Genomic DNA, 23,993 nt, shown 5'->3' with positions numbered 1-23,993 from the left:
GGTAAGCTGCTCAGACTATTAGAATTTCTAGTCATTCAAGTTATTCCTAGTAAAAAAAAAAAATGTAATCTTCTCACACTCCATGATATGGGCTTAATTAATGCCCATTGTTCTGTTTTCTGCATGGTAAGTTTCTCAGGTTGACAATGGAAAGCATGCATTAGACCTTCACATGAAAGCTTGTCCTTTCCACTGAGAAAAATTCTTTAGTGGAAATTAATTGATTACATTGTAGCTTCTTCAGGGGATCCAACAAGAAAAGAATGGATTACCTCAAACCTTGGAAAACTGGGAACAATTTCACACAAGGGAGCCTTCGCCTCAATCTATAAATACCACCTCTAGTTTCACACCTCTTCACCTCAAAGCACTGCCTCCAAACCAATAAACCTTTCTCCTCCTCTGATCATTTTTTAAACACTAGCATAATGGGTGTTATCACTTATGAAATGGAGATCACTTCTCCAATCCCCCCAGCCAAGATGTTCAAGGCCTTTGTCCTTGACTCCGACAACCTCATCCCGAAGATCTGCCTCAGGCTATCGAGCGTGTTGAAACCATTGAAGGAGGTGGAGGTCGGGAACCATCAAGAAGATTACTTTTGGTGAAGGTTAGTTTGCATTATCATGATTCATCAGCACTGTATGAATAATCCTTTCAAAAACCTTATTCTGTTTTCATCTCTTAAAAGTAATAGAAGTTCTTCCAAAATGCCATTAGGACAATAGCATAAAAATCCACTGGCATGATATTATATGTTACACAATGGAGTAACTAACAACAGATTTTTTTTTTCTTTCTTTTATGTTCAGGTAGTCAATTCAACTACATAAAGCACCGGATAGATGGGATCAACAAAGAGAACTTCACTTACAGTTACAGTGTGATCGAAGGTGATGCTTTGATGGGCACCCTTGAATCATTCTCTTAAGAGGTCAAGTTGGTGGAGGATCCATCTGCAAGAACACCAGTAAATACCACACCAAAGGGGACATTGAGATCACAGAAGACCAGATCAAGGCTGCCAAAGAGAAGGCCATGGGCATGTACAAGGCTGTTGAAGCCTACCTCTTGGCAAATCCTGATGCCTATTAAACAGAGTGGTCCATATTCAATATAGTACTAGTCTCTTGTGTCTCCCTTCATGTCATCAGTTAAAGGTGTGGATTTTATATTGTTTCTGCATATGGCCAAAACAACCCTAGGCTTTACAATAAGAGTTACCATGCATGATCCTTGGACTTGTAATGTTAGATTGCAATGAATGTCATTGTTGTATTTTTCACAAAGTATAATGAAATTCATCAATCTTTTAATCATTAAGAAATATTTGAGTTGCTATCCTCGGGTAATTGCTTCTAATCCAAAAAATTTCAAGCAAATTTTCTGTATTTTCAATAGAATGGCTGAATGTCCGGAAAAACCTCAAATTTCTTTATTTATTTATTTATTTGTATTTATTCAGATCCCTGATCAAGTCAATGAAGGATGAAAGGAATATAATATCCACTGGCAATCCAACAATATTCTGGAAAAAAAAAAAAGAAAAAGAAAAGAAGAAGAGGGTCAAAGACAGTAGTATAAGATCCAAACTCTAAGCAAGCTATATAACTCAACCTAAATCTAATTCTACTCTAATTTGCCTTTTTTCTTTCAATTTTTCATATTTATTTTAAAGAATCTTCACTGCTCAGAATGTTAACATTGGTTTGATCAGGCATTTATCATACTAGAAACCTGAGTACATATACCGGGCCTAATTCTAAGAAAAATGGCTGTATCATTTCTTAAATTCATTGTGAAACTGGATGATCATTAGAATTTGTTTTGAACCAGGGCATGGCCATACACAGTATGCTGAATCAGAGATGCATTAGCTATTTGTACATAAAAGGTGAAATATGCATGGGCATATATTTAAAACTTGGACCTGTTCTTTTATTCACTGTGTAGAAGTGTAGCCATGGTCACATACATGTAGTTCAAGGCATGGAAGAATGGATTAAAGGACCATGTTGAATCAATGATGTGGATTGTAATGGTTGATTATGTTAAGAAGAATTATCTACAACTTAAACTGATCCTTGCCAAGCCAAGGCAGATTTTAAAAATAGCCGATTTCTTCTAATTTATCTTTCTTTTAGTGAACAGTTTACTAAGCCGGAAATAGAGTTACTCCATAAGTTATGTGTAAGATCAATAATTTTATCATAGCATGTATAAATCTCTGTTTGGAACCAAGTGAGCCTTGTATTCTTGTGGAAAGTTATGCAAAATTGGCATACAGATCAATTTTTATTATTTTTGAAAGCTCTCTTAAAGTTATTTACTAATCTGTAAATACTGCATGCACTACCGTTCAGAAATGCTGTTTGCCTAGATTTTTAGTCGTCGTCAATGCTTGGAGTCATTGCAGTTGTTATTGAATTTGTCCAAGCTTCTAGTTGTTGTGCCAAGTTGGAAACACCAAACTTTTGAATTGATAGAGAGATTCTAATATTTCTGAATTATTTAAGGGAAGTTGTCTACTGGAAGAAATTTTTTGCCTGTTTTGACTGGGTTTATATCATTCTTCACCATTCCAAAAAATAACTTTTAAAGAGCCCCCTCTCCAATTACATGGTCAAGAGTAATTTGAATACTTGATTTTTACAATGTCAGTATCTAAGGAAAAGACTCAGTTAGCTGTTGTATTCAACATATCATTTACTTGTAAGCTACAAGCACAGAAGGTAAAGCACTTGTAGCTGTAGGTGATTTCTAATCATCAATGAAATTTGAGTACGAAGGCGGTTTCATCACATTTTGATAATAGATATTGGGTTTAAATAAGATAGACCGATGGTTTAATTTATTTGTGTTTTCGTTTTTGTGTATATGAATGAGAACTCCATCTGTAGTCAAATTGGCCAACCCCACCGACGAAAGTTTTTTTATTGAAAAATGATGGATTACTATGTAGAAGGGACCCAACAGGAAAATGGTTATCACCTTAACCCTTTGAAAACTGGGGACACTTTCACACAAGGGAGCCCTTGGCCTAAATCTATAAATGCCATCCTCTAGTTCTCACATATCCTCACCTCAAAACACTCCCTACAAACCCAGCAAGCATCCTCCTCCTCCTCCTTCGATCATTTTCAAATTAGGCTCTAGCATCATGGGTGTTATTACTTATGAGATGGAGGTCACTTCTTCAATACCCCCAGCCAAGATGTTCAAAGCCTCTGTCCTTGATGCCGACAACCTCATTCCCAAGATCCTTCCCCAAGCTATCAAGAATGTTGAGATCATCCAAGGAGATGGAGGGCGTGGAACCATCAAGAAGATCTACTTTGGTGAAGGTCAGTTTGCATTATATTAATTACTTGGCACTTTATGCCTAACATCTTATGTCACTTTTCTCACTCTTTGAAAGCAAAACTTGTTTTGTTTAAGCTTAAAGAGAAGTAATTCGCCAGGGAACTCCATAAGCATTCATCATTTTTGCATGATATCGTATCAGCCAGACAAGTAACGAGTGTTCTTATGAACATGCAGGCAGCCAATTCAAGAGCGTGACACATCGTGTTGATGGGATTGACAAAGAGAACTTCACTTACAGTTACAGTATTATCGAAGGTGATGCTTTAATGGGCATCCTAGAATCAATCTCTTATGAGGTCAAGTTGGTGGCATCTCCTGATGGAGGATCCATCTGCAAGAACATTAGTAAGTACCACATAAAAGATGATGCAGTGATCGATGAAGAGCAAATTAAAGCTGGCAAAGAAAAGGCTTCTGGGATGTTCAAGGCTATTGAGGCTTACCTCTTGGCAAATCCTGATGCTTATTAAGCAGTATATTATTGAGATATTATTAGTCTCTTGTGTCTCCCCATATCTATATATATATATATATATATATATATATATATTGGTGAAAGGTTTTACTTCTACATATTTGTCTTTTCTGCTATATGGCCAAAACAGCCTTGGGCTTGAGAATAATATTTCCTGAATGTGATCCGTCAACTTGGTTGTAGCCTTTGATTGGAACAAATAGTTTGTATTATCTTAAAGAGATGAAGTGGTATATTTATTTCTACCAAGGAATTAATTTTGCATATATGTTTTCAATATTGCTTTTAGTCTTCAAATTTCCTGGCAAGGTTTATGGAGTTTCAAGAAAAACCTCTAATTTCAGACAACCAAACAAAATAATTTAGGACACTTCATTAAATATTTGTCCCACTATTGGACCCTTGGTCTACCTAATTTAAGGTAAAACCAATAAAAAAAAATACATGAGATGAGTTAAAAAAAAAAAATTAATGAGAAGGAAGTAGTATCTACTTGCAGTCTAACTCTAGCAATGAGTTAGAAGTTCGTAATTTAGATAATTTGGGTTGTGGATTCATAAAACAAATAACTAAATGAACTTGTAAAAAAGTCTAGGAGGAATTGATTTCAAAAATAGTTTTTTCAACTTAAAAGACATTTTGATCAATTTTGAATAAAACATTCTTTTGGGAAAAAAAATGTGAATAAATTTGAGCAATTTTAATAGAAAAATAATATTTTAAGAATTTTTGTATTTTACATAAATGTATAATATCTTCACAAAGAATTAACTAAAAAAAAATTATTTTTTATGTTTGAGTTTTCAAATGAAGTTTTATTTCTAAAAAGAATTAAAAATTATTTTTAAGAACAATCTAAATTTTTTTTTTTTAATTGTTTTTGAAACCGCTGCTAAATGGACACATCCTTTTCAAATTTTTGTTTATTGTTGTAACACAAAATTATATAAACTACCAGCATGAAACCAGAGGATCAAAATGTACGTTTATCCAGTTATATTCCTTTTTTTTTAAGCATTTTTTTTTTTCTAAAGAATTATCATTTGAATGAAGGGGAAAGTATTCTTTTCTCACTGTTGACATTGATTTGATCAAAGGATAGATCTCTTATGGTTATGATATGGTTTTCATACTGGAAAGGAAAAAATATTCGTAACCATTTAAGAAATGGGTCCCTGCTACAACAACGTCTAGCCAAACAAAACAAAACAAATCTCTGGACTGGAGCATATTTTAAGGACTGTCAACAGTCAATGATCAACTTCTGATTTACAATATTTGATGTGTAGTATATTCAACTAAAACCACTATAATTTTGCCATGCCATGTAAATCCAAAACTTCATATCAAACCATGTGCTGTGTATTCTTGTTGAAGGTTTTCCCACCTGTATTCCTGTTGAATGTACACAAATGGTGTACAGACTGGTCTCCTAGACTCCAAATCCTTTCCCACTTTCCTAGTTAATCCATTTCTTACTCTACTTCTTCCTTGATCATTTCACATTATAATTAAGGAGATCATGGGGTTTGTCTCTATTTCTATGACTCTTAAAAGTATGCATGGGAATCATATTGAGCTAGCCATTATTGAATAAATTCCAAGCGTCTACTGTTTTGCCAAATTGGTCGTTAGAAAATTAATTACCAAAACGGTGAGTAAATAGGCTATATGGGAATCATCATGGCAGAGCAGACCTGAAATGAGATGAAGGGTTTGTTAATACTATTTCTGATTTTGTTCCCCTCATTTAAGGGCCCTTGTCCATTTGTAAATATTTTTAGCATGTTTTGACTGAGTTTATATGTTGCTTTCCCATATCACTTTTATATATATATATATAAAATGTAGGAAAAAAAAAAATTTAAGTTCATAAATTATTTTTATATACTATTTCAAACTCATTTAACTTATTTTAACATCTTATATAAAGATTAAATTATTTGAACATATATAAGTTTTTAATTAATTTTAATCCTATTTGATTTTCTTTGATACTACCATTCATTCAATAGAACAACAATAGTGATCTTGAAGAAATTCAAAATGGAAAATATAAAGTTTATTTTAACTCTATATGTTAGTGGATTGAAGTTAAAAAATGAAGGCAAAGGAAGACTTGTCAATTCTATCATGTTCCAAAGCTTGGTTGGGAATTTGATGTACTTAATAGGAACAAGACCATATATTACATATGCAATAAACAAGATTAGCATCCCTTGGTATCTTCTATCAAACCAATGGTCCAATTGATCTTGTGTATTACACTGGTAGAGAAATGGAAGGAAGCTTTGATGATAGCAAAAGTAAGCACATTTGATTGCTTATGTATTCACTATTAGAGGTGGGGCATCTTTAGGGAGGTCAAAGAAGCAACCCATTGTTGCTCTTTCTACGAATGAAGTTGAATACATTGCAACTTTAGTTCTAAGAAGTTGTTGGCATCTTAGATCTAACCAACAAAAGCAATATCAATTTTTCGAAAAATTGATTTTTATGATTAAAATATTAACCTTTAGGTTTGGATATTCCAAAACCTTAAATTTTAATTGTTGAAAATGACATTGAAGTTGTTGGAAGTCTCATAAACCCACGATTTTTCGTTCGATAACTCAATCTTGTTCTTGACACACTTCCGATAAGGAAGAAAGGAGGGTAGAGGTTATTTTCTTTCTCTCTGAATGGTGGAAAATAAAAATGATAGAAACCCTAACCCCTATAGGGTATTTATAGGATTTCTAATTGAGTTTAAGTGACTTGAGTTCATATGGGTTTCAGTCACTTAATCTAATCCAAATTAGATCCTAATTAATTGTTTAATTGTATAAGGTCTTTGGTAGAACATCAATCACAAGCAAGAAAAGCATACACTTTTGTTTTGTCACAACAATTCAACCATTTTAATTACTAAGGAGCCAATATTTCATGGAGGAGCATATTCAAGACCAGTTTCATTTCCTAATTAGAGAACTTGTCAAAGAAAGAGTAATTCATGTTAAATATTGCAAAGTTGAAGAACAGTAGGTAGGTATTTTCACAAATTAAGCCTCTCAATGGATAAATGTTCGAGAGAAATGCCTTAAAGGTGGGAATGAAAACAATTATGTGACAACCAAAAATTACAGCAACTAATTATTAAAAATAGTAAGCAAAATTTGCACACATTTAAAGGCTAGTTAAAGTTTTTAGTTATGATATAAAGGTATATAGACATGGACATATAAAATTATTTATTTTTGAAGTCATTGTTTATCGATTACAACTGTAGTTGGAAAGAGATGTGAAGAGAACTCCATGGAAAATTTTTAGGAGTGACCAATTGCTATGATTTCTTTCTTTCTTATGCTAATTGTCTATTAATTAAGCCAAAAAATTAAGTATTTACATTAACTGCTCCCAAAATTCTATGATTTCCATAATTTTGTAATGGTTTGCCAATATACAAATACCTCGTCTCTAGGCTTCAGTCCACTAGACTCCAAAAAGTTTACCAATTCAATTCATCCATTTTTTAATTCTTCTCACATCATTTTCAGATTAAATACAGTATCATGGAATTTATTCAAATTATTATTATTCAGAGCCGATTGTGCCACCATCCACACCCCAAAAGTAGTTCTTTATTGTAAAAATAATGGTTTACTTTGAAGTCTACTCAGAAGTTTCTAATAATTAAGTAACGGATCACCTTAACCTTTGAATTTTGGGGACACTTTCACACACGGGGGAACCTTCTTCTTGGACTATCAATATCATCCTCTAGTTATCACATCTCCTCACCCCCAAAGCACTCCCTACAAACCAATAAATCCTTCTTCTCTTCCTCGTTTTATCATTTTCAAAATCTTAACATCATGGGTGTTATCACTTATGAGAATGAGATCACTTCTTCAATCCCCCCAGCCAAGATGTTCAAGGCCTTTGTCCTTGATGTCGACAAGCTCATCCCTAAGATCCTGCCACAAACCATTAAGTGTGTTGAGATCATTGAAGGAGATGGAGGGGCTGGAACCATCAAGAAGGTTACTTTTGGCGAAGGTTAGTTCATTTATAATCTTTTGACTTCGAAAAGTACATTTTCCCTTTCTTCTAATAAAAAAAAAATGTTGTCTTTACCTTTTGAAAGTAATCAAAACACTTCCATGATGTTGAGGAAACATTAAATTTTCACTTGTATGGTGTGATAAGCATAACAATAGATTGACCAGTGTCCTCTTTTCTAATTTCTTGGTGTACAGGCAGCCAATTCAATTATGTGAAGCACCGGGTTGACGGAATTGACAAAGAGAACCTCACATACAGTTATAGTGTGATTGAGGGTGATGCTTTGATGGGCACCCTTGAATCAATCTCTTATGAAGTCAAGTTCGCTGCATCTCCTGATGGTGGATCCATCTGCAAGACCACCAGTAAGTACCATACCAAAGGTGAAATCGATATCAAAGAAGATCAAATCAAGGCTGGCAAAGAGAAGGCTAGCGGCATGTTCAAGGCTATTGAAGCCTACCGGCCTCTTGGCGAATCCTGATGCCTATTAAGCAAAATTTTCTATACTTTATATGAGTCTTTTGTGTCTCAATATCATTATTTCAAGGTGTGGCTTTCATATATGTTTCTCCTATGTGGCCAAAAAGGCTTTAGGCTTGATGTCAAGAGTTGTATGGTTGTAATTAATTCCTTCACTTTGCTTGTAATCTTTGATTGGAATGAGGTGCTTGTTGTATTATTTTCATAAACCCAATGAAAAATCAATTTTTCATCCCTCAACATTTGACTAACTAGTATCATCTCAATTAGTATTGCTTTTAATTGAATGACAAATTTTCACACTAATTAATCTTCTAAAGTTTGAATAAGATGCTCGAACTCAGAAGAGATTAACTACCAAATTATCTATCAAATTAAGATTCACCTAGAATTCCATTCACCCACTTACACCTAATCCAAACTTTTCCATTAAAATGGTTTCCTGTGGAAAAAGAATCAGTTGGACAAATTTTATACATTCCTCACATTTTGGCCATCAATTGTTTACGAACATTTGTAACCGATGGAGAGTATTATCATAATTAACAGCTGATACCATCTTTATTTGTCAACTCAATTTGCTCTATTAATAGAAAAGAATCAGTCATGCTTAATAATCTAATAGAAATTAAAGACCAGAGAGTGAATGCTCATCCACTAAGTCAAGATGAAATTAAGGGAATTTCTATGCACAAGGTCATGTCTTAGATTGATGGAGTATTACAAATGTTTAAAAATGATTTTCTTTAGCGAAAAACATGGATGGAGTATTAAAAATTTTGAAGTAAAATATGAAAGGAAAATTTAGAAGGCATTCCTACTTTGAAATTTGGTACAAAGAATGGAAACCGGCAAGTGAATTCGGTTGAAAAAGGAAGGGACCTTCAATAGATTATTAACATAAATTATTGTTAAAGCACTATATCTTAAACAAGCAAGGTTTGTATAATAGGGAAATGACATCAATGGTATACTGCAGGCTGGGGCCCCTGGGACAGTTTTCAACAAGGTCACTTTCCTCAAACTCTTTTGATGTAACCAAGCCAAAAACATGTTTATTACCTGTAAGTTCAACTTTCATATCCATAATTTTGTCACTGTACGTGTATCAAAACTCAATTCTAAGCCAAGTATTTGTATTCTCATCTAACCTCCGGTATCCTACAGTACTCCAACACTTACCAACAATCATTCCATTGATTTTTTTTATTTATTTTTTCTTTTTTTATATTTTACTTCTCTATGATTCCTTTTTTTCAGTTCTATTCAACATCAAGAATAGACCATTTTTTGGAATCAAATTTGGAGGCCTGGCTCCAACCCCAAGAAGCGTCATTTATGTAAATAATAATAATGATGATGGATTACATTGTAGACTTCTCAGAAGCACCTATTTTGAAAATAACGGGTAGCTTGAATGCTGGGGAAGCCTCACACATGGGAACCTTCTTCTTGATCTATAAATATCACCCCCTGGTTCTCACATCTCCCCACCCCAAAACACTCCCAACAAACCAAATCCTCATCCTCCTCCTCCTCCTTTGATCACTTTTCAAACTCTAGCATCATGGGTGTTGTCACTTATGAGCATGAGATCACTTCTTCAATCCACCAGCCAAGATGTTCAAGGCCTTTATCCTTGACTCTGACAACCTCATTCCCAAGATCCTTCCACAGGCTATTAAGTGTGTTGAATCATTGAAGGTGATGGAGGGCCTGGATCTATTAAGAAGATTACTTTTGGTGAAGGTAGCCTGCATGCATCATAAGTTTTTGTTTTTTCTCATACTCTGTTTTTTAGCTTTTAAATGCAGGAAAAAGCACTTCAAAATACTAACCAAACTCGTTGGTATATATGCAGGAAGCCAATTCAATTATGTGAAGCAACAGGGTTGATGGAATAGACAAGAGAAACTTCACATACAGTTACAGTGTGATTGAGGGTGATGCTTTGATGGGCACCCTTGAATCAATTTCTTATGAGGTCAAGTTGGTGGCTTCTCCCAATGGAGGAACCATGTGCAAGAGCACTAGCAAGTACCATACCAAAGGAGACTTTGAGATCACAGAAAACCAAATCAAGGCTGGCAAAGAGAAGGCTAAGGGCCTGTTCAAGCTGTTGAAGCCTACCTCCTGGCCAATCCAGATGCCTATTAAATGAAATGTTCTATATTGTAATTAGTTTCTTGTGTCTTCAGTATCATCACTTTAAGGTGTGGTTTTCATATATGTTCCTCTTATTTGGCCAAAAGAGATGATAAGATTTGTATGCATGCACTTTCTTGACTTGTTTGTAATGTTTGATTGGAATAAAAGAAATCATATTTTCATTAAGCAATATATGATCTGGTATGACTTAGTAATTATTTTAATCTGAAAATTTCCACAAATGCCTGCAAAAGTTTGTTTGTGATGGTTCTAATTGAGAACAAATAATCAAATTCAAACTTTTTTCATGAACATGGCTTAATGTGTGGAATAAATTAAAACTGCAGGCAATTGTATTATTGCCAATGGTGATAACAAATTGAGAGAAGTACATTAGTTAGAGACCATCTTTATCTTTATTTGTAAAAATTGCTATATAATTAATTGATTATCTAATTTCGAAGTTGGATAGAGGTTTCACCCAGTCCTGCTTCCTAATTTAATAAGAAGGAAGAAGTAATGTTTATTCACTAAGTCAAGATATAAGAGAAACTATAGACACCGTGTCTTAGATTAATGACTTGGGTGGTAGACTTGTGATTAAAAGCAAAGTAAATCCAGAGATTATATACTTACTCTTTGATTTATTTCATTATAATTTGAGCAATAGTCAAAGTCCAATTCCTCTTTTCATATCTTTGACTATCAAAGAGTAAGATCCACATTGCAATGGACATGCTTTCTCATATTAGAAATTCAAATGCACAGAATGTTTACCAAGACAAAATGGTGGACATGCATTTTTCAATGTACTTTGTAAACTGAACCCATTGTTTAAACAGTACCCTATAAAATTGACATTTGAGCAGAAGGCATGACCATTAATTGAAATGCAAATATCTGAAGCTAGGTTGCCCTTGAACCAAAAGTACATAATTTTGACTGCAATTACTTGATCCATTGTTGACTGCAATTAATGATATGTGAGCATAATTTGATTTACCCTTTCAACCTTGCCAAGTGAGGTCATTATAATTAGGAGTCAATATTGATACATTCGGAATTTTTTTGACTTTTTTGACAATGTCAATCTGCTCAAACTGTATTTTGATAAAAACAAGCATTAATCAGTGGGATGCATTATACGGTGACCTTCACATAAATGATTCCTCGAAGTACATGTGTATTTTTGGAAAAAGAGAAAATCAAAAGTTTGGAACAAGTTCAAATTGACCTTACATTGAATACATAACACTTACCAATCATTCCATATTTGATCCTTTATTTTGTTTTTATCATTTCACATCTCCATGATTTCCATATTATAAGCATATGGTTTGTCTCAACTCCCTTATTTTATATAGTTTTCAGTGTATTCAACATCAAGAATAAACCACCATTTGGAATCAAATTTGGTGGCCTGGCTCCAAGCCCAAGAAGAGTTACTTATATAAACTAATAATGAATTACATTGCAGGCTTCTCAAAGGCATCTATGTATTTTAAAAATAATGGATTGCTTGACTATTGGGGAAACTTTCACACATGGGAACCTTCTTCTTGATCTATAAATATCACCCCCTGGTTCTCACATCTCCCACTCCCCAACAAACCAAATCACTCATCCTCCTCCTCCTTTGATCCCCTTTCAAACTCTAGCATCATGGGTGTTATCACTTATGAGCATGAGATCACTTCTTCAATCCCACCACCCAAGATGTTCAAGGCCTTTATCCTTGACTCTGATAACCTCATTCCCAAGGTCCTTCCTCAAGCTATAAAGTGCGTTGAAATAATTGAAGGAGATGGGGGGCCTGGATCCATCAAGAAGATTACTTTTGGAGAAGGTTAATCGGCATTATAATTTCTGAGGATTGAATCACTAACATTCTTTTTCTTTTTCTTTTTTGTCCTCAATATTCTGCCTTTCAGTTTTAAATGCGGGAAAAAGCACTTCAAAATACTAACCAAACTCGTTGGTATATATGCAGGGAGCCAATTCAATTATGTGAAGCACAGGGTTGATGGAATAGACAAAGAGAACTTCACATACAGTTACAGTGTGATTGAGGGAGACGCTTTGATGGGCACCCTTGAATCAATTTCTTATGAGGTCAAGTTGGTGGCTTCTCCCAATGGAGGATCCATCTGCAAGAGCACTAGCAAGTACCATACCAAAGGTGACTTTGAGATCACAGAAGACCAAATTAAGGCTGGCAAAGAGAAGGCTATGGGCCTGTTCAAGGCTGTTGAAGCCTACCTCTTGGCCAATCATGATGCCTATTAAGTGAAATGGACCATATTGTGACAGTCTCTTTTGTTGTGTCTTAATTTCATCAGTTCAAGTTGTGTCTTTTATATATACATATCTTCTTTGTGGCCATGAGAAAGATAGAGGCTTGATGATAAGAAGGGTATATATGGGTGCATTTCCTTGACTTGCTTGTAATGCTTGATTGGAATAAGGAGTCATTGTTATATTACTTCAATAAACAAAATGGAAATCATATCATAAAGTAATATATGATACCACACAATTTTAGTATTGCTTTTAATTTGCAAATTTCCACAAAGATATGGTAAAGTTTAGATTTGATGGTCTAATTTAGATCAAACAACCAAATTATTTGTCCCATTAGAATTTATTACCTCTTAAGCATTCACCTGAATTAAGATTGAGTCTAGCAAATTTTATTATGTTAAATGGTGGTAAGAAATTAATGGAGAGCAATTTTATTTCTAAAAATTTAATATAATTAATTGATTATTTAATTGATTAAAAGTAATTTATTCTCCTATGGACCATGAAGTTGGTATCGATTGGACCAAGTCCTGCCTTTTTATTTAATAGAAAAGCCTAAAGAAGGAATACTCACTGAGTGAGTCAACATGAAGGAGAAACCATAAGCACAAATAGTCTTAGACTGATGACTTGTGTTATGGATGTGTGACTCAAAGCAAGTAAATTCATGAATTAATTATGCACTTGGACTTTGACATTATTATAATTGAGTACTAATCACTAATCAAATTCACTTTTCATACTCTCAACATTAATATGATCAAATTAAGGTCACATTCTTTGTACATGCAACTCATGTGGTTTCTCATATATACTAGAAACTCAAAATGTATAGAACATGCTACCAAAACAAGATGGTGGCCAGACATGCATTTTTCATGTGCTCATATGCTCTAGTAAGATACACAAAAATGATTGAGGTTCCTTAAGTAATGAGAATATATATAAAAACATGGATTTGTCAAAAATGAAATAGTGAAATATGTAGGATATTGGAAAATGTCCTAAATTCCTAATTAGTAAAGATTATTTTTGTGTAAAGAATATTTATATAGAATATTTTCAATATTTATGTCATTGTAATGTTAGATTTTCTTATAGAATAAGGAAAATTATTGCGAATATCTCTATAAGTGTTCTAGATCATCACGAGGTCATGGGAAAAGGTTATAAGATGGATATGTACTTGTAAAATTATACAAGATGGATAAAGACATGAGGAATGATGAGAGACATATGGTGGAGGAAGGGTCTCATGTTTTAGAGTGCAGATACAAGGAATAAGAAAACATGCAGATGTTTCAGGAACCCAATAGTTATATTTAATTTTTTAATGATTTTCTCTCATACATGGATGTAAGTATGATTGGTTGAACCACGTCAAAACCCCATATACCATTGTATTAATTATTTTATTTTTGTGTTTTTCAACTAACATTGTTTGCATTAAAGATTTTATTGGCACAACAACGTCAACGCTTGATTGTGGCATACCAGACTCTAAAGTATTTGATTGTTTGAAATTAACGATTTTTAGTCCTATTGTATTATTGAGTTCCTTTTTTTTCCTTAAGAGACATCCACTTCATAAAGTTAAGAACTAATAATAAGCAACATTTCTGTAAATGTATAGATCTAATTCCAACCCTTCCTGGATGCCATTACTATTCAAATTTTGGCTCTGTGCCAGACTAGTTAACCTTATATTAAGGCAATTAATATCAGACAAGAGCTTGGTTTGAGATCAACAATCTGATTAATAAATTCTTAATTAAACCAAGAATATACTTTTCACAGAACCTACACCTCTTTGAGGTAACTATTGGATTAATTAAGAATCAAAATGTTGAAGTTGTAGTTGCAATGCTAGTTTTGCTCTTAATTGATGGCAAACTTCAAAGTTTCCATCAGTACTTGTATTGCTGCCACCCAATGTTATGGTGGTTGTTACTGGTAAAATTGATATGCAATTCAAGGTAAATTCTATGGGAATAATAATTTGGTTGTTGGTTCTAATTTCAACCATCTTTTCCAAACTTTAGGAAATTTGTATTCAAATTTGTAGATTAAAATTATACAAGGTTGTGCCATATAAAATATTGTTTAATGAAAATATGATTTCCATTATATATATTAAAAAATATAACAATGAGTACTCCTTTGACCGCTACTTCTATTTCTTTTCTTGTTAAATATAAGAGTCAAACTTTATTCTAAAACAGTCCCTTAATATAATAATTAAACCATTACAACTTTGACAAGTAAGATCAATATTATAATTAGAAAGTGTCATTGATACGTGTTTTCAATACAATCAATAATCTTTTGGACAGCTTCAATAAGACCATTCTCCTCAAACTTTTTTATAAAGCAATGAGCATCAATTAATGGGTTATGTAATGACCTTCATAGATGATTTTTTTTTTTAAGGCATGTATATATATATTTTTTGAAACAAAAATTAAAAGTTTAGAACAAATTTAAAGAATTTAAGGACAAAGTTGAAAATGATATAGTTATATACAAATAATGGAATTGGGTACATATAATGATATAATAGAAAAGAATAATCAATATCTTGCATAAATATGTTAGAGTATGTTGCATAGCAAGATTGTGTCAAATAGAATTAGGTTGAATGAATGAAAATGACAATTAATATGTTATCGATCACCAACAAAACTAGGGCTTGCTTCACTATTTTAGAAATTATGGAATATATCAAGTCCAGTGAGTCATTTTCAAGTAATTATATGTATGTACACCATGTGTTCATGTTTGATCATTGTGGACCAAGTTTGATAAGAAATTGTTTCGCTGCATATTTGTGGGTTATGATAATAAGAAAATATGGAGATGTTGCAACCTTATAAGTGGTTGATGTTATATACAGAGCATGCTATATTTGCTAAAAACTTCATTTTTGTGGACAATAGTACTAATATACACCAAAGATTAGAGAAATTACAGGATAGGATTAGAGAAGATCCTAAAGAGAGGAAGTCATACTTGAGTTTAAAAGATGGTGGATTAGAAGTTAATTTACCAAAGACTATTGGTAAAACTACAAGTACATAACATATTTACATATATCATAGAACCACATAGGAGTGCAACCAAATCAACAAGAAGAATCTATATTTCAACCTGTATGATTGATTAAATAATGAAAGCTCAAATCAAGGTATGCAAATGTTGCCTTAGTTAAACGAAACATTATAAAAAGTACAAAAAAGCAAAAGGTAATATTTTAAAGAATATAGTAGCAAAAACTAATATAAAAAAAAAGAACCATATAAACTTAGCGATTAGAATTTCAATAAAAGCTTTAACATATAAATACCATAGTCATCAAAATAGTAGGAAGATAAGTGTAGGTGGGGAGAATTGAAGAATCAACACTGATCTGGGTTCCCAATGACAGAACTGCTTTCATCCATTGGAATCACCAGAGACGGCCATAATACCAAAGTCACCTTTTTTAGCCAATCAACAATAGGCACCATACCTTTTAGCTAATAGTTTTTGTCACATATCTTTGCATCATCATTGGCCACTGCCATCATTTCCAATCACAAATTCTGTTCACCATCTTTCAATAGTTATAAAATAGGGTTGTGATCCCATTCTCCATCATCTTCCATCTTTGTAACAACATGAGATCGTGGGGTGTGAGTGAGAGGTTCCAAAGAAAGCAATGAAGTTGAGTAACTTGGGAATTGTTTGGGAGTATGAGCTATATCTTGGCATATATATATTAAGAGCATGTTTGGAATTAGCTTTTAAGCATTTGTAAAGAAGATTGTATGTCTTGGGCATTGTTTGTGGGCTTTTTTTAGTGTATTTGTGGTGGGATATTTTTGTGGGTTCAATATTTAGTGATATATGGCATAAAATATTTGAATTCATTTTTTTTATTGTTGTTTATCATCTTTAAATTATGGTTGCATTATAATATATACTTGTGCAAATTAATTTTGTTATTTCTCTATAATTTAGTATTTGAGCCTACATTCTCTACACTTCCCATGCTAAAACCTCAAAATACAACATGACCATGTACAATTTAAACAGCAGCTATATATGACCTTTTAATTGATGCAATATGGTGAAAACAAAATTTCTCCATTAATTTCAACAAATAAAAGAAAAATATTAATACATATTTTAACTTTAATTAACAATTTGCACTCAAGAATCACTTAAAAATGATTAAGCTTGTTTACCCAGAGGGAAAACTAGGACAGTGTATTAAAATTTAAAAAGTGAAATATGAAGGAACAATATTTAAGCCATTCCTGCTCTGAATTGATCTGGTCTAAAAGCATGGAAATGGGCATGTGAACCTAGTTCAAGAGGAAGAGCTTTAGTTTCCTTCTACTAGGAACCTAAATTATTGTTAAACATTACATCCTTAAAAGCAAGGTTGCTATTATAATAAGGAGATGTCAATTATACATCCAGGAACCCAGGGACAACTTTCAACAAGGTTTTTTACTAAGCTAAAACCATGTTGTATTACATATAAATAAAACTTTCCTATTCATAATTTTGTCACCACATGTTTACCACGACTCAACTCCAAGCTAATTAGTTTCCAGAAGTTCTCTCAGACTGTTTACCAATTGGTAAACATCGATAACATCTAATCTCTTGTATTCTACAAAACCTTTTCCTTATTCCATGCTATCCCCTTTTTTGTATTTTACTTCTCCCTCACATGATTTTCAGATAAGGACATCATGTGATCTGTATCAATTTTTTTTTTTTTTTTATTCAGTTCAATTGGCCGACCCAAAAAGATTTATTTATTAGAAAAACTATTGGATTATATTGTAGTCTTCTCAAAGCATCTGTTTTAAAAATAATGGATTACTTCAACACTTTGAATACTGGGGACAATTTCACACACAGGAAGCTTCTTCTCAGTCTATGAATATCATCCCTGGTTCACACATCACCCCACCCCAAAAAATCCCAGCAAACCAATGACTCATCCCCCTCCTCCTTAATTGGGTCATTTTCTAGTTGTAGCATCATGGGTGTTATCACTTATGAGCATTAGATCACTTCTTCAATCCCTCCGGCCAAGATGTTCAAGGCCTTTATCCTTGACTCTGATAAACTTATACCCAAGATCCTTCCACAAGCAATTAAGTCCACTGAGATCATTGAAGGAGACGGAGGGCCTGGATCAATCAAAAAGATTACTTTTGGAGAAGGTTAATCTGCATTACTAGGCATTGGAATATCACTAACATTCTTAATTTTTTTTGTCCTCGTCATATTCTGTTTTTAGCTTTTAAAAGCAGCAAAATTAAGCACTTCAAAATGCTAACCAGATTTGCTGGTATGCAGGGAGCCAATTCAATTATGTAAAGCACAGGGTTGATGGAATAGACAAAGAGAACTTCACATACAGTTACAGTGTGATTGAGGGTGATGCTTTGATGGGCACCCTTGAATCAATTTCTTATGAGGTCAAGTTGGTGGCCTTCTCCTGATGGAGGATCCATCTGCAAAAGCACCAGCAAGTACCATACCAAAGGTGACTTTGAGATCACAGAAGACCAAATCAAGGCTGGCAAAGAGAAGGCTATGGGCCTGTTCAAAGCTGTTGAAGCCTACCTCTTGGCACATCCTGATGCCTACTAAGTGAAATGGAATATATTGTGACAGTCTCGTGTTGTGTCTCAATTTCATCAGTTCAAGTTGTGTCCTTTATATATATTTCTTCTTTGTGGCCATCAAAAAGATACATGCTTGATGATACGAGTGCTTGTAATACTTGATTGGAATAAGGAGTCATTGTTCTATTATTTTAATAAACATAGTGGAAATCATATTTTTATTAAGCAATAGATGAGTTCTGATATGATTTCAGTGTTGCTTTTAATCTTCAAATTTCCACAAAGATCTGATAAAGTTTGGATATGGTCTAATTGGGAACAAACAACCAAAGTATTTATTAGACTCGAATTTACCACATATGCCGGTGTTCATGGCTCACTGAATAGCTTGTTCATGAAAACAGTTTCCTGTGGAATAAGATTAAGTCTTGGCAAATTTTATTATTACGAATGGTGGTAACAAACAGGTAGCTATATATTAACTAGAGACAATCTGTAGTTTCATTTCTAAAAATTATTCAATGTAATTAGCTGACTATTTAACTTACTAATTAGAGTAATTAACTTGTTCTCCCATGGGCCATGAAGTTGGTAGATTTTGCCCCAATTCTTACTTTCTAATTTAATATAAAATATTATAAAAGGAAAGTTTATTTAGTGAGTAAAGATGAAAGAGAAATTATAAATTAAGCCCTAGTGATGACTTGGGTGGTGGATTAATTGCTCAAAGTAATTAAATTCCCATATTATGTACTTAAGACTTTGACTTTCTCTCCTTGAACCTTTTTTATAAAGTATCAATCCATGGAAGTCATTGCATAGTGACGTTGATATATAGATGATTTTTCAAATATGCATAGGTGTAATTTCTAAAACAAAAATAAAAAATTTTGAATACATTCAAAGAATTCAAGAGAAAAGTTGAAAGTGAAGTTAAAACCATCATCATTGGTTGCAGCCATTGCCCTTCATTTCTAACTATAACTTTTTTCCACCCTCTAAGCTTCTAGTAATTTTAATACAAGTGTCTGATTTCATTCTCCATGTTTGCAACAACATGTGATCATGGGGTTTGAGTGAGGAGTGTCAAAGAAGGCAAAGAAGCAGAGTTGCTTGGGGAGCGTTTGGGGAGAAAAGAGTTCTTTTGAGAGTTATTTTTTAAGCATTTTTTTAGTAGGTAATTGATATTCTTGGGCCTTGTTTGTAGACATTGTTAGTGTATTTTTGGTGTGATATTTCTATGGGCCTTTTTATGGGTTCAAACATGTGATACATGGCTTATAGTATTTGAATTCATTTTTTTATGGTTGTTTATAATCTTTAAATTATGGTTGCATTTATAATATTTATGCAAACAACCCTATGATTTACCATCTGAGCCTACAGATATTCTCAACACTTCTAGTACAAGAAAGTCAAATGCACATTAATATGACATGTGAACATGATATATTAAAAATTAAAATGTGAAATATAAAGGAATATCTAGAAGCCATTGGGACCTGAATTGTGGTTGAAGAAAAGATAAAAATGGGCATGTGAACATATAGTTGAAAGGAAAGAGTTTTCCTTTGATAAATGACCTAAATTAAACCTTTACAAGCAAAGTTATTATAATAAGAAGAGATCAATAATACATCCAAGAACCTTAGGGCCAATTTTCAACAATGTGACTCTCCCTCGAGCACCTTTGATTTTTACTAAGCCAAAAGCATATGCTTATTAAGTCCAACTTCCATATCCTTAATTTTGTCCCTCCGCGGGTATTAAAATTTAATTATACCAAATCATTTCACGAGATCCATTTTTTTGTATTTTACTTCTCCCTCTTATGATTTGTAGATTGCTTATTTATCAGGATATCATGTGATCTATCTCATTTTACCTTTTTTTTTCAGTGCAATGGACATCAAGACTAGATCATCATTTGAATTCAAATTTGGCAGCCTGCCCCAACATGAAAAGATTTATTTATTAGAAAAAATATATATAATGGATTACATTATAGTTTTATGAGAAGCATTTGTTTTTTAAATGACGGATTGCCTCAACACTTGGAATACTGGAGGGCACTTTCAAACATAGTAATCTTCCCCCAAGTCTATAAATATCATCCCTGGTTCACACATCTCCCCACCCCAAAACTATCCCAACAAACCAGTCACTCCTCTTGCTCCTCCTTTGATCCCCTCTCAAACTCTAGCATCATGGGTGTTATCAGTTATGAGCATGAGATCATTTCTTCAATCCCACCAGCCAAGATTTTCAAGGCCTTTATCCTTGACTCTGATAACCTCATTCCCAAGGTCCTTCCTCAAGCTATAAAGTGCGTTGAAATAATTGAAGGAGATGGAGGGCCTGGATCCATCAAGAAGATTACTTTTGGAGAAGGTTAATCTGCATTATAATTTCTAGAGATTGAATCACTAACATTCTAAATTTTTTTGTCCTCAATATTCTGTTTTTAGCTTTTAAAAGCAGCAAAGGCACTTCAAAATACTAACCAAACTTGTTGATTTATATGCAGGGAGCCAATTCAATTATGTGAAGCACAGGGTTGATGGAATAGACAAAGAGAACTTCACATACAGTTACAGTGTGATTGAGGGAGATGCTTTGATGGGCACCCTTGAATCAATTTCTTATGAGGTCAAGTTGGTGGCTTCTCCCAGTGGAGGATCCATCTGCAAGAGCACTAGCAAGTACCATACCAAAGGTGACTTTGAGATCACAGAAGACCAAATTAAGGCTGGCAAAGAGAAGGCTTTGGGCCTGTTCAAGGCTGTTGAAGCCTATCTCTTGGCAAATCCAGATGCCTATTAAGAAACTTCTTTGTCTCATATCATCAGTTAAAGTTGTGGGTTGGGTTTCATATATATTTCTCCGACGTCCGGCTTGAAATAAAAAGAGTTTCCTGTGTGTAATCCTTGGACTTGTAATATTTAACTCCAAAGAAGGGAAGACGTATGATTTTAATAAATATAAAAAAAGGATCATCTTGTTTTATTAAGTTTGATTATGTTTTTTGTTGGATTATGAAACCTTAATCAATTTTGTTGCATTTTGTTGGGAATACCGGGGATCGAGTTGTTTGATCAACTTGTAAGGATGGAGTTCCTCGCTAAACTCAAAATATCAACAAAAAAAAAAGGGATAAAATCAAATTCTCATATTTTTCTTTATTTATCATAAAAAGTACACAAAAAAAACCGATATATCAAGAATTATTAAAATATATATATATGTTTTTTTATGAGAGAAGAAAAAAGAGAAAAATAACTTTGTATTTTCATTTTTTTTCCTTTTTTTTTTTTTTCTTTTGTGAAATTATGCTCAAATTTTCTATGATACTAACAGAACCTATGGTTTTTCATATAACTTTCACTTTCTTGAAAATCTTATCATTATTATGGTCTAAGATTAATATCATATGGTTTCTGATTCTAGAAACTTAAAAGTCTTTTTTTTTTGTAGGCTTGATTCTAGAAACTTAAATATAGAGAAGAAAGTGATTCATTTCTTATATGCTATTATGCCTATGAACCTAACTAGTAATAAGATAACTTTCCCCAATTAATTAAGAGCAATACTTAGTAAGTTATTTTAATTCCAATTAATAAAAACTCAATTGCTCTCATAAAATTAAAGGTTTATGAGACAATGAAAAAAGATATAAAATTTTAAAAATGTCCTCAAATGATATAAGAGGTCCAATATTTTAATTAAAATGTATTTATAGAGAATTAATTATATTTAAATATAATAAAAAAAAGGTTTAAAATATTTTTAGTTTAAAAGTAATTTTGAAATTTTATCAAACACCTAATTTGAACATAACAAAGACATGAAATAATAAAAACTTTATTTTATTATTAATCTTGACGTTAATGATTGAAATAAGTGGCTTAGAAAAAATTCTTAACATCCTCTTCCTTGACCACTAAGGTCACCATAATTAGTAAAAAAATTTAAATATAAAAGGTCACTTTCCACTTATATGTTATTGTTTACTAGTCAAAAACTTCTCCCTTACAAGTAGATTTAAACTCAAAGATTCATGGTTTTTGTCCCTTGTTCTAAGTCTAGTCCTCACTATTTCATTCAAAATTGAGAAAGATCCATAGTTTTGTCACTGGTTCCGCAATTTTTCTCACTCTTAACTTTGATCCAATTTTTTGTTTTCCATTTACACTTCCTGTGTCATCTTTAAGATCACTCAATCTCTATTCCCTTTGGCTGGTGCTTTGAATATCAGGGTCAAGAGTCAATACCCGACCCAATTTGTAAAACCTGGTCCCACTCAAAAGTAAAACAAAATAAAGGTTTTTTATTGAGAATAATAATGGATTCATTGGAGTTTTCTTTAAGGCATCTGCTGAGAAAAAATGGATATACCACCCCCTACTTCTCACTTCTTTTCACCCCAAACCCACTCTTTACGTACCAATCAATCCTCGTCCTCCTCCTTTGTTCATTAATTCACACACTCTAGCATCATGGGTGCTATCACTTATGAAATGGAGGTCACCTCTTCAATCCCTCCGGCCAAGATGTTCAAGGCTTTTGTCCTTGATGTTGACAACCTCATCCCTAAGGTCCTTCCACAAGCCATTAAGTGCGTCGAAATAATTGAAGGAGATGGAGGGCCAGGAACGATCAAGAAGATTACTTTCGGTGAAGGTTAGCATGCGTAACTACTATTTTATTAGTACCTTTTTTTTTTTTTTGTATTTTTATGCTTATGCTTTTAAAAACAATAGAAGTACTTATTTATATGATTTGTTATATATGTTAGCAAATAGGGTAAGCAGTGCTTTTTTTTTTCCTTAACTCGTTGGTATGCTGCAGGCAGCCAATTCAACTACGTAAAGCACCGGATCGATTCATTGGACAAAGAGAATTTCACATACTGTTACACCATAATTGAAGGAGATGCTTTGATGGACACCCTTGAGTCAATCTATTATGAGGTGAAGCTGGTGGCCTCTCCTGATGGAGGATCCATCTGCAAGAACATCAGCAAGTACCATACCAAAGGCGACATCCAGATCACAGAAGATCAAATCAAGGCTGGCAAAGAGAAGGCTATGGGCATGTACAAGGCCATTGAAGCCTATCTCTTGGCCAATCCTGATGCCTATTAAGTAAAATTGACCATATTGAGATTATCTTTAATTTGTGTCATTCCTTCTAAAAGGCTTGGCTTTGATATAAATCCTACCTTGTGGCTAAAACACTACTACAAAAAATATATTCAATGACGTTCATTTCCTTGGCGCTTGCAAGAAACGTCAAGGAATTGTATTAATAATGGCGCTTATAGAAATTTGACTAACAATGACGTTTTTTGAATAAATATATTGGCGCTTATAGAATTTAGCTGAAAGTTGGCGCTTCTTCAAAGGTTTCGTTGGCGCTTTAAATATGTTGATACTTTTTTTAAGTGTCATTGTTTGTTGGAGTAACATTGACATTTGTAATAAATGTCATTATTTATGAGTTTATATATACCCTTCTTTTTCCCAATCTTTTCCAATTTAACAAAC

General features: G+C 33.2%; 4 protein-coding genes and 4 pseudogenes across 4 annotated transcripts; all 8 read left to right on the top strand.

Moving 5' to 3' along the window:
• Positions 1-415: 415 nt before the first annotated feature.
• LOC117914925 lies at positions 416-1,327 on the top strand (annotated as a pseudogene).
• Positions 1,328-3,067: 1,740 nt separating this feature from the next.
• On the top strand, positions 3,068-4,105 carry LOC117914876 (major allergen Pru ar 1-like). Its single transcript, XM_034830390.1, has 2 exons — positions 3,068-3,344; positions 3,541-4,105. Exons 1-2 carry the CDS (start codon positions 3,161-3,163, stop codon positions 3,834-3,836), a joined length of 480 nt encoding a protein of 159 aa, XP_034686281.1. The 5' UTR covers positions 3,068-3,160; the 3' UTR covers positions 3,837-4,105.
• Positions 4,106-7,654: 3,549 nt separating this feature from the next.
• Positions 7,655-8,601, top strand: LOC117914958 (annotated as a pseudogene).
• A 1,271-nt stretch (positions 8,602-9,872) lies between these two features.
• LOC117915018 lies at positions 9,873-10,677 on the top strand (annotated as a pseudogene).
• Positions 10,678-12,126: 1,449 nt separating this feature from the next.
• Positions 12,127-13,035, top strand: LOC117914891 (major allergen Pru ar 1-like). The gene is made up of 2 exons (XM_034830408.1): positions 12,127-12,362; positions 12,507-13,035. Exons 1-2 carry the CDS (start codon positions 12,179-12,181, stop codon positions 12,800-12,802), a joined length of 480 nt encoding a protein of 159 aa, XP_034686299.1. The 5' UTR covers positions 12,127-12,178; the 3' UTR covers positions 12,803-13,035.
• Positions 13,036-17,855: 4,820 nt separating this feature from the next.
• Positions 17,856-18,616, top strand: LOC117914985 (annotated as a pseudogene).
• A 1,960-nt stretch (positions 18,617-20,576) lies between these two features.
• On the top strand, positions 20,577-21,457 carry LOC117914882 (major allergen Pru ar 1-like). The gene is made up of 2 exons (XM_034830397.1): positions 20,577-20,838; positions 20,975-21,457. Exons 1-2 carry the CDS (start codon positions 20,655-20,657, stop codon positions 21,268-21,270), a joined length of 480 nt encoding a protein of 159 aa, XP_034686288.1. The 5' UTR covers positions 20,577-20,654; the 3' UTR covers positions 21,271-21,457.
• Positions 21,458-22,936: 1,479 nt separating this feature from the next.
• Positions 22,937-23,669, top strand: LOC117915036 (major allergen Pru ar 1-like). The gene is made up of 2 exons (XM_034830586.1): positions 22,937-23,127; positions 23,296-23,669. Exons 1-2 carry the CDS (start codon positions 22,944-22,946, stop codon positions 23,589-23,591), a joined length of 480 nt encoding a protein of 159 aa, XP_034686477.1. The 5' UTR covers positions 22,937-22,943; the 3' UTR covers positions 23,592-23,669.
• The last annotated feature ends 324 nt before the right edge of the window (positions 23,670-23,993 follow it).

This window comes from Vitis riparia, chromosome 5, assembly GCF_004353265.1.
Source record: "Vitis riparia cultivar Riparia Gloire de Montpellier isolate 1030 chromosome 5, EGFV_Vit.rip_1.0, whole genome shotgun sequence".
Classification (NCBI taxonomy): Eukaryota; Viridiplantae; Streptophyta; class Magnoliopsida; order Vitales; family Vitaceae; genus Vitis; species Vitis riparia.
The sequence above is the reverse complement of the archived record's forward strand: the minus strand, read 5'-3'. Positions and strand labels throughout refer to the sequence as shown.

What these genes read in the sequence shown, in the direction of transcription:
- LOC117914876 (XM_034830390.1), top strand. Translation starts at nt 3,161, where the DNA reads ATGGGTGTTATTACTTATGAGATGGAGGTCACTTCTTCAATACCCCCA. An exon ending in GAAGATCTACTTTGGTGAAG is followed by an intron (nt 3,345 to 3,540) that starts GTCAGTTTGCAT and finishes ATGAACATGCAG; the next exon opens with GCAGCCAATTCAAGAGCGTG.
- LOC117914891 (XM_034830408.1), top strand. Translation starts at nt 12,179, where the DNA reads ATGGGTGTTATCACTTATGAGCATGAGATCACTTCTTCAATCCCACCA. An exon ending in GAAGATTACTTTTGGAGAAG is followed by an intron (nt 12,363 to 12,506) that starts GTTAATCGGCAT and finishes GTATATATGCAG; the next exon opens with GGAGCCAATTCAATTATGTG.
- LOC117914882 (XM_034830397.1), top strand. Translation starts at nt 20,655, where the DNA reads ATGGGTGTTATCAGTTATGAGCATGAGATCATTTCTTCAATCCCACCA. An exon ending in GAAGATTACTTTTGGAGAAG is followed by an intron (nt 20,839 to 20,974) that starts GTTAATCTGCAT and finishes ATTTATATGCAG; the next exon opens with GGAGCCAATTCAATTATGTG.
- LOC117915036 (XM_034830586.1), top strand. Translation starts at nt 22,944, where the DNA reads ATGGGTGCTATCACTTATGAAATGGAGGTCACCTCTTCAATCCCTCCG. An exon ending in GAAGATTACTTTCGGTGAAG is followed by an intron (nt 23,128 to 23,295) that starts GTTAGCATGCGT and finishes GGTATGCTGCAG; the next exon opens with GCAGCCAATTCAACTACGTA.